This window comes from Antrostomus carolinensis, unplaced genomic scaffold (genome assembly GCF_000700745.2).
Source record: "Antrostomus carolinensis isolate BGI_N321 unplaced genomic scaffold, ASM70074v2 Scaffold44493, whole genome shotgun sequence".
Lineage (NCBI taxonomy): Eukaryota > Metazoa > Chordata > Aves > Caprimulgiformes > Caprimulgidae > Antrostomus > Antrostomus carolinensis.
The window spans coordinates 4,444-14,236 of record NW_010305274.1 but is presented as its reverse complement, the minus strand read 5'-3'; the positions used below and the strand labels follow the sequence as shown (position 1 = coordinate 14,236).

Here is a 9,793-nt window from a genome sequence, read left to right as displayed (position 1 = left end):
AATACTTGTTACATGAAACAAGATAAATGTTCACCAAGACTATAAAACTGGAATTTGAGCAGGAGTTTCTGCTACAGAAGAAATCCCCCCTTGTAGCTGTGGGAGGGAGGGGAAGGGAAGGTGGTGCTGCTTTCTGGAGTTTGGTCTCTAAAAGAGAAAAATGCTGAGTTTTCTATGAGCGTGCAGTGGGAGCTGAACTGCCCCCTGGTTCACATGCTACATTCATCCCTCAGAAAGGAAAGCATCTCAGTAGAGAACTCTTTTTTTTTTTTATTGTCTACAATCGTGATACAAAATGGCTGTTGCAGAAATTATTTCCCCAGGTAAGAAAACGAGCATTCAACGAGATATTGGTAATGATGAAGTAAGGAATTTGAGAATTACTTCTTCTTCACCTAAAAATTCATGGTTTATTTCATAATTTCACTGATGGAATTTTTCATTTTCTTCAATGATTAGTCATGAGTCTCATCCTTCTGGTATGTATACAGAAGTGTTATGCACCAGCCTCGGCATGTACAACCACAAACCAAATGAATGTTTTACATAAGACAGTTTGCTTTTATAGTGATCACGCACTGATGTGAACATAGACTAAAAATAACAAATGTTGCTTTAATAAGGGTTTGTTTTTTTACAGTAGGCGTAGATATAAAAGTTTTTCAAATTATTTTCACAGGTATCACTGAACATTTCATAGCTGTCTGTTACAGAAGCACCGAAAAGTGCTTTGAGTCTTTCATTTATTATACACAGTTAAAATATATTACACTTTTAAAGGTATCTTAAATCACTGAACAGTTTTGCTAGCGTCTTAATGAGCCAAATGGGAGTAAAAGGCAGTCCACATTCATGATGTGAATATACAGTAAGGTGTTTGACATCCTATTAACTCATTGCTCATGTTCTCAAAATAACCATGGTGATGAGACCTGAAAGACAAGAATTAAGAACTAAACGCTTTCATTTCACTGAATAAAACATTTAAAGTAAAGACAGTTACCCTGTGGCAGGCCAGAAAATAAGGGGAAAGTGCATAAATACATGCAGAATGAATTTCTATATACACCTCCCTTAAATACTAGAAGTATTGCTCTGAATGTTGATATAGTCAACAATTTTTACACAATCTGTGTAAAAATGACCCTGTAGTGCAGTATATCTAGTAACTAAACTTCAAAGAAACTATAAATACTCCAAACAATTATCAGTCTCGCTACTGGGAAATCTCAGAGTTGAGATTTTGCCTTAGGTAAGTGTGCTAGCACACACGCCCCACCAGTTTTCATGGGGGCTGGCTGGTTATGGGCAGCATAATTCAAGTGCTGAATCATCAGGAGGGCAGATTAGCTGAAAGCTCCAAGACATTTTTGTTTCTGCTCTGTGCAGAGTAACTGATCAAAGACTAGTTTTGGACAAAGACGTTAAGCTTTCTTGTCAGTCTGCACAGGGAGCTTTCTACGGATTCTTTGTTGTGACCTTTAAAGGCTGGGGAGGGGGGAGAACTGCTCTGATAGAGGTTAAAAACAATTAAAAACACATGAAAGCAGGAAATGTGGGGCTAATAAACCTCCTCATGACACACTGAAAAGTTCACTTTAATTACGTGCTGATACAGGAAAAAGTACAAATCTGCAAGTTCTTAACCACGAGTTACTACCCAAGGCAGAGGTACATGGAAAAACATTCGGGCTCCTTCAATTCCAACCTGACGTAACATCGAAATAGTAATTGATCAGTTCTGAGGCAATCTTACTTTCCTGCAGGCTTAGATGATGTTCATATAATAGCCTTGCACTGCAGAGGGCTTAACTAAAGCCTCCAGATCTCACCACAGACAAAGAAATTTCTGAGACTATTTTACTATCCTGCCACTACATACTGACTTAACTTACTTGATAAAGATTTTGAGGATAGAGGCATGACAGAACAGAGGTGTAACGCTGCCTTCCATTAAATAAACAATTTATCCATTAAAGAGGAAATATAGTTCAGCTATTTCTGAAGGTCTGTTTTAGCTTAGACAATCAGTACTACCAGAACTGCTGTAGGCCTTAGCTTGGATTATCTGAATCATCACAAAGGAATAACAGAGGCTTCTGGAAGGTGCTACGGGACAGCCTATAGCACTTGTATAGGGACTTCCAGGCAACAAAGTGTTTAACTCATTTCTGGAAAGCAAATATTTCTCAAATGCTGTACAGCCCAGTTGGTGTTGGTGTGGTGTGAACCTCCCTTTTCAATTAAAGGCTACGCACCCCAGTTGTACTTCATTGCAGAAGAAAGTGGTTTCATATTCTCAAAAGCAGTCAACCTTCTAGATGAGCAAGAGTTGTGCACAGAACAAGAATCTTTTCAACACTAAAAATGCTGCCACCAAAGGAATCAAAGCCTGTAAGAATTTCATAGTCAACCTAAAAACAGGCTAAGTTGTTGCAAATGTATGAAGTCAAATGGTTTAACGCTATAGCTGGCACCAGCAGAAACTGGAGCAATTTTCAAAACCAGAGATAAAAAACAAAGCAAGGATCACTGCAAGGTCCTGATCTGAAAATACATCACCATCGGCTCAGGCCGAGAGCGACGAGTGAGCTTTCAAACCATTTCAGCAGAATGACTTGCATGAGTCAGTCAGTCAACCGAGTGTGCGCATTAACCATCAAGAACTTGCACCTTTTCCCATTGCTACCTCACCTCTAGCTATCAGTTTGAAGCTGCCTAGCTCATTTCCTTTAAATCCTCATTTCTGCCAGGTAGTGGGACAGGAGAACTGAGTTTAGTGTGACTGTTCTTCAAATCTGAAACAGTTATAGAAAAATAGTCGTAACAAATGAAATGTGCAACTTATCTATGTTTGCTAATTTAAGAGCAAGTTATAAATGAGGAAGAATTGGGGATGGTAGTGGTCTCTTAGGAAGGGTTTACACCAACTTATCGATACACATTTCAACTGCATATTGAGAAGGTGGAGAATGGAGCCTTTCAGACCAGCTTATCTGGGTTGGAGAGAGAAACCAAACAGCAGAAGAGATCCAGGTTCTGCAATAGAGTTAACTCTCTAGTTCAATGTAAGACCAACAAACAGCACATTCCATTGTTTTGTTGGCAGATGACTACAGTTGGCCAGTCATCAGATGAAGGTGAAATTAACATATAGGGGCCCGTATATAATAAATATCAACTAAAATCTGGTTTAAAATACTTACAATAACTAATTTACCCTGGTATCACTATGGCTGCAAGTTAAAATGTAAGTGCAGATGCAAAACAAAGTGTAAGTAATGCTTTGTCTCCATCAAGTTTCCCTAAAGCCACTGGCAAACACAGGACTTTTCCAAATCTTCTTGCAAAGAAGTTGCAAGAAAACACTTACAAAATCCAAAAGACTTACCTAAAACATAAGCAGCTACTAACTTTTGATTCACACTTAAATGGAGGTAGAGAGGCACCAGGGATTCCATTTCCCCCAATGTAGGTAGCATTAGTGCTGCAATACACACTATTCCTAGGAAGACTGTTAGTAAACTAGGTCCCGACGAGGCAGTTCTGTTTTCTGAAAAACAAGATAGTACCAGTTGTAAGGAACAGCTAACCAACAGAATGGTAAATATTCTGGAGAAATGTTTGCAGTATATTGGAGCTGCAATATCCTGAGATTTTATTTTCCCTTTGCTGCTTGGAGGGGGTGGAAAACAACTCTTAAACCACTCTCCTAAACCTTCTGCATTTTGCAGAGGAGAAGGCTGCTCCCTGTTCTGATGCTGGAACTTGTTTTCACATGACTTCCCAAACCCCTCCCTTCTGGAGGAGCAGAGCCTGCCAGGCCCAGTAGCTATATATACACACTCATGACAGCTAGATGTTTCAGCAACACTTGAGGTTTCACCATGCATCCTGACTCCATTCCTTGATAGGTTCCTTCAGTGATTAGTAATCGATTTAGGAAAGAACACCCAAGGGAGCTGCACAGGCAGGTAACTCTGCTTACACCTCCAGAACAAAACTTGGCTACAGCAAGAGCACACATTCTTGGGCCAGATGAGCTCCCGTTTCTTTAGAGGATTCAAGGGCTGCACCTGCTAGAACCAGTTCATCTGCCACAAGTTAGTACCATTTGAAACTTACTTTAAAAAAACATTGTAAACAAACCACTTTGACAGTCCAGTATCACCAGAACAAGGAAATGCAAACTATAGATGAACTGTCCATCATAATTTATTGTGCTGCAGTAAACAGCTGGAACAGACTCAAGGGTACACTGTGTAACCTTTAAAAAGAGCTTTTAACACATTGGTTGAATACCTCTAACCAAATTTTTAAGACCAGTAAGAAATTAGCCAGTGTTTTATCAAGTTTTTCCATCCTCAAAGTGACTAGCATGTGTGTCCTATTTTAATTCCACAAATCTGTTATTCCTGGGTTGCAGGTCTATGCAAGGATTGTAGTTGCTCTGTTTATTGGTTTACTGTCAGCAAGGGATATAATGTAGTCAAAGTTTTTCAGCAGAGAAACAGCATTTGGATTAAGACCAGTATCAGATTGTTTAGGATGATTCAAACCCTCTGTACTGGAACAATGATCATAGTAACATTTTCTTCTGTGAGCCCAGAGATCCTATAGGTTTACTTTAGCCATGTGTCTTCCTCGTGCCTATCTTGAGGTTTTTTTAGTAAAAGGTATTTCACCAGGTAACAATTTGCTTTTAACAGAAGGAATGCTCTCAAGCAAGTTAATCTATTTTATGGAATTGATTTTTGTTCTTGTAATGAAAAATAAAGCAGTGACAAAAACACTACAATATAGATCAGTAAAAGTCAAGTCAAGAATCAGTTTAGATTCAGTTCCAGTAAAACTCGATACTTTTTATATCTCTCCCTACCACTTCAATTTAACTGTTCACTTCAGGTTTTGCCTAAGACTGTTGATTCACTTCCTCACGTATGAAACATGCAGAGAGTTTCCAGTTAGCAACTGTGCTTTTCTCTATTTGTGAGACAGACAAAGGAGATGGCACAGAACAAGGAGCATTTCAGAAGATGTTTTGGCAGTATTTCCTGCTCATCAGGAAATGGAAGATTAATGGTTTGGAACAAACTCAGAAGGGGCATATGTCCTGAAAGAGCCCAAAGGAAAAAAACAACTACCATCCCTTTGCAGATAAATCACCATTGGCTGCAAGAGAACTTCTGCACCAGAGGAATATAGGATGTACTCTCCAAAGTACGACACACAAACACAGGGCAGCAAAGGGTCTTGATTAATCAAGACAGCGTAAGCAGAATAGCCACAGTTTGGGTTCTGGGGCACTATCGTTCTCCAGTGATAAAGACAGCAGTCTTACAGGTAAATACAAAGAATTATTTTAACATTTATCTTAGTCTTTCTAGTCACTTGAGCTATTCATAACTGATACAGAAGACAGGAGGGGTAAAAGATTTCAGCTACCTGGTTGACACAAAGTCTGCTCAAAAAAGACACTTTCTGCCAGGTGTTCTTTTATTCGTTTTTCCTCCTCCTCCTTTTGTTGTTGTTGTTCCTTTGCAGATGGAAGTAGAGTAGCAATAATCTCCTTTTTCCCTAATGCTTTCCTCTGGCTCTGCTCAGACACTTGTAGACGGAATTTATCTATCACGCCATAGTAAGACGCCCGAACATCTCTGTGACGAATCACACTGCAGAGGGAAACGACATTTTCAAACAGAGGAATTAATAAAAAGCATGTCTGCTGTGGAATTACACCCCTTTCGCCCACACACAGATACACTGCAATAGTCCAGATCCCCATTCCCTCCTTATCACTCAATGTTCTTGAAGATTTCACCTTGCCTTCTCTCTCCCCTCATGTTCACTCTGGTTCCCAAATGTATCTGCTCCAATTGGCTGGCCAAAACCAACATTTAATTCTTTATCTCAATCACACCTTTGTCTCAGTCTGAGACCTCGCTGCCAATTATCATGAAACATCAATTATCTGAAAGATGCCTCCTCCTCTATCAAAGTTTTCTGACGCTGGCCAATTATTTTAAAAGGTTTGTTTGTGGGGACTGGAGTGGTCAGGAAGGAAAGAAGTAGGACCGCCAAATGCTTAGACAGGTGATGGCAAAAGTTTTGGGGTTTTTTTTTTAGAAAACCAGGCTCAAAGCTTTAAAATTATACTCTCAGAAATAAGACAGAGTGAGCTCACTGTAAAGGGATTTTCAAAATCAGAAGCTCGCCCTTAAGAGCATGTAACACTGGAGTAAAAATGACAGTTACATATCTACATAAACATTTCTCACCTGTCTTTCAGGGAGTAATTCGCATCACCACAGAGCTCTGTGCTGCCAGAGCTTTGCTCACCCATCCAGCTACCTTGAGGACATTTCCTAACCTGCAGGGAAATGCGTGATGCTGCACATACTTCACCAGCTACCAAGAGCCAGGCCAGGTGTAGCTACAAGCTGCAATCACAACTCAGGCCGCAGTGCAGACATACCCTCTGAGTTACAGCTAAACAGTTATTGTCTTGGTAAAACTTCTCACTGTCCAAAAACCATTTTGTCACTCTACTGTTTTAAATATGTTGACCAAGATGGCTTCAACAGTAAGATGGGGTGATAATTGTTGCATTCCTACTAATTTTATGGCATTTCATGGGAAAAATTGTACGTGGGACCTACAAAAGGCATGGTTTTAAAATAACACTGACCAAAGACAATACAGACCTCTGAGCAGTGCTGTGCTCAACTACCCCCTCTCTGCACTTACAATTCATTATGAAAATACGTATCTAGCACTAAAAAAAGCTGTAACATTTAGGTTTTGAAGTTGTTAACCAGCTTCTGAGGGTTAATTTGGATTTTAATTATTTTTCCAAAGTGGAAAACTTTGTTTGCAAAAGGCTATTCTAAATTTCTAAGATGACAACACCTAATCTGAAAAAATATATATAAGTGATTTGGCTTCAAGAAGGTTGCCATCTCCTCAGGGGGAAAAAAAATTATTCTACCCTTAATAACACAGGATAGTAGTCTTAAAATTGCTTCAGGAAACCTATCTTTGTGATAATATATCCAATAAAATGCTGCAAGAAACAGATTGTTTGTGTTCATTTAAAGGAACTCTATCACATCAAGATTATCTACAATCATTAACACTCAGCCACTGCTGGTAACTGGTATCTAGTTTGAATAGACTATTCAACAAGGAAACAGAGACTAAGTCCTCCCCCAAGGTAGAATACTGCAGGAATGTAAGTAGTTTTACATCACTTCAGAGGCAAAAGAGTGTGCTTATGACAGGCTTTCAGCAAGTTGATTTTTGGCTGGACAACTGTCCTCACTAAAACAAAAGGATTGTCAGGGGGAAAAAAGCCTAATTCATACAGCTCTCAGCATATCACAACAGCAGATTCGAGTCTTATTTCTTCCTTTAACACTTCCTTTTAAAATTCTGTTTCTACTTTTAGTACCATGGCACTAACTACCAACCTAAACAGAATCTTTACATAACGCCGTGCTAGGAGAACACGCATCTGCTGCCAAGCAAAGAGATGTTTTCTGCAGACCCTTATAAACAGATACATTCTCCTGTTTCTTTTTAGAGACCATTGCATAATTGGAAGCTCTGTAGAATATCTGTTTATCTGGCAAATGGCCACACTTGCATAGTACTGCTCATATCCTAGCAGTAAACACTGCCCTTAGACAGCAACCATTGGAACAGGATGGGCTTTCCGCTGCACAAAGAATTCCCTTGGAAACACGTATGTGTCTTATTTTCCTTTATTTAATAAAAGACATTTGTTTAAGTTGAACCAAACGTAATCAAGTTTGTGTAAATGTCTGCTAAAGACTGGAACAGCTCACTGATACACTGGTATATTGTGACCTGTTTTGTTCCATTTTTAGGATTGTTGCCCCCGACCCACTGAAACTTTTTAGCTCCATGTTTTAAACTTTCTTTCTATTTGCTGAGTCCTTGGAATTTTGCAAATTACACCTAAGGAAAAGAGTCTACAGAGAAGAGCCATTCCCCGAGCACAGTATTATTTATCAGACAAAAGACAGATCATTCAATAGCAGAGGTTTTTATACATGGCCATTTGTCAACCAGAGATTCCAGAAGGTGTTTCACAGTTTGCAAATTTCTAGTCAGAAAGCTCAGTCTGCTCTTTTAGGCACTTCATACTTTCTTCAGCTGTATCTGCACATCAGCACAGAAATAACGTGGTAAACTGGAGATGAAAAAAGTTACTCTATTTTAGCTTATATACCTACACTACTTTAAATTATAGCAGCCTACAGACCCTATACATTGTTGTGCTGACTTCACCGGCCTCTTTATTTTCTGTTATTGGGTTGGGACCTGACAGGAGAAACAAGTCAACAGATCTCTCTGAGAGAGATCTGAGAACAAGAGGCACAGTCAGGGTGAGAAGTTGGCAGAATTAATAGGCACCTTTATTAAACATGGCCCAGGAAAGTGTGCTCAGTAGAACTGCATGCATTTTCATTGTGCCAATCTGCAAACAAGTATTTCTCACTATGAAATCCCAACCCTGGGGATACAGTCATGTTAAATACATGGGGGGTCTTGCTTTTCTTGTTATTTCTAACAAAAAAGCACTCAGAGGAGGCTCATACTACTCTTACTGCTTGTTTACAACTATACTTCATGATGCATTTACTAGCATTTTATTTATGCCTAAAGACAAAGTTAAAGAAGGAAATATCTCCAATATTGTAGTATCTCTGCACTAGAGTGAATAGGAAAAAACAGACGGCCACGAGAATCTAAGAGACTAGGAAAATATTGTATCTTTATCCAACTTAGTTTATATTATACACGCTCTCACTTACTACATCTTAAATAAGAAAAGAAACTAAGGTAATTAAGTGTCATACATTAGGAAAAAAAACCCCAATCAACTTTTACTCACATATCAACACAGCACTGAGGCTTCACTGCACCAGTAGCATCAACCACCGAATATTTATTTGGAGTTGTACAAAGAACTGCAACGAAAAGGACAGTAGTGGTAACAAATCATGAACTAACGCCTCACCAACTTCATCAACAGATACATGTAAACACATGAGTTCGGTTTTGTCACAAATATGCTTTGTTACATGAATTATAATTGGATTGTTCAAGATCACCAACTAACCCTTAAATAGAACTTAACCTAAGAAACCCACCTTTGAATTTTAAGGCAAACTCATAGGGGTTATATAGAGTCAACACCTGCTTGTGTGTTGACTGGTCATCTGCATAAAATATAAGTTCTGTAGGAAAAACAAAAACAGGAAGATTTCCTTCCACTAACTCTGGCTGTCGTCTTTGTTGCTGCATTGGCACTGAATCCTCCTTGCTGCTTCTTGTGTTCTTATGATTTTGTATCCTCAGAGACTTCAGTTTTTGAATCGTTTAAGAATTCCAAAGCATTTTGGCAATTCTAAAGGAAAAAAGGGGAGAAAAAAAAAGAGAAAAGGCAAGAAGATTATTTCCATAAGTCTATGCTGAACTGAGGCAGTCAACAAAGGTGTAAGAATGAACAAAGGTGTAAGAATGAAGCCTTGGATGAGGCTTTGAGCAACCTGGTCTAGTGGAAGGTGTCCCTGCTGATGGCAGGGGGGTTGGAACTGGATGAGCTTTAAGGTCCCTTCCAATCCAAACCATTCTATGATTCTATGTAGAACTTGATGCTTGGTTTTGAAGCTACCTTTACTTAAGTTCCTTCAAAAATATGGAAATAGAAAAAATATTTGCAATGGGTTTCCACCTATTTAACAAACTGCTACAAAATAAACAG

At 39.0% G+C, this 9,793-nt stretch overlaps 1 protein-coding gene across 3 annotated transcripts; it reads right to left on the bottom strand.

Moving 5' to 3' along the window:
• Positions 1–386: 386 nt before the first annotated feature.
• Positions 387–9,437, bottom strand: MOSPD1 (motile sperm domain containing 1). Of its 3 annotated transcripts, none has more exons than XM_010164738.1 (5): positions 9,180–9,437; positions 8,921–8,996; positions 5,443–5,672; positions 3,392–3,553; positions 387–932 (listed from the first exon to the last, which is right to left on the bottom strand). In XM_010164738.1, exons 1-5 carry the CDS (start codon positions 9,331–9,333, stop codon positions 901–903), a joined length of 654 nt encoding a protein of 217 aa, XP_010163040.1. In that variant the 5' UTR covers positions 9,334–9,437; the 3' UTR covers positions 387–900. The 3 variants fall into 3 exon arrangements, with proteins under 3 accessions (XP_010163040.1, XP_010163041.1, XP_028940047.1); XM_010164739.1 differs by having other exon boundaries at positions 585–932; positions 5,446–5,672; XM_029084214.1 differs by lacking the exon at positions 3,392–3,553 and having other exon boundaries at positions 901–932; positions 5,446–5,672.
• Positions 9,438–9,793: the final 356 nt, after the last annotated feature.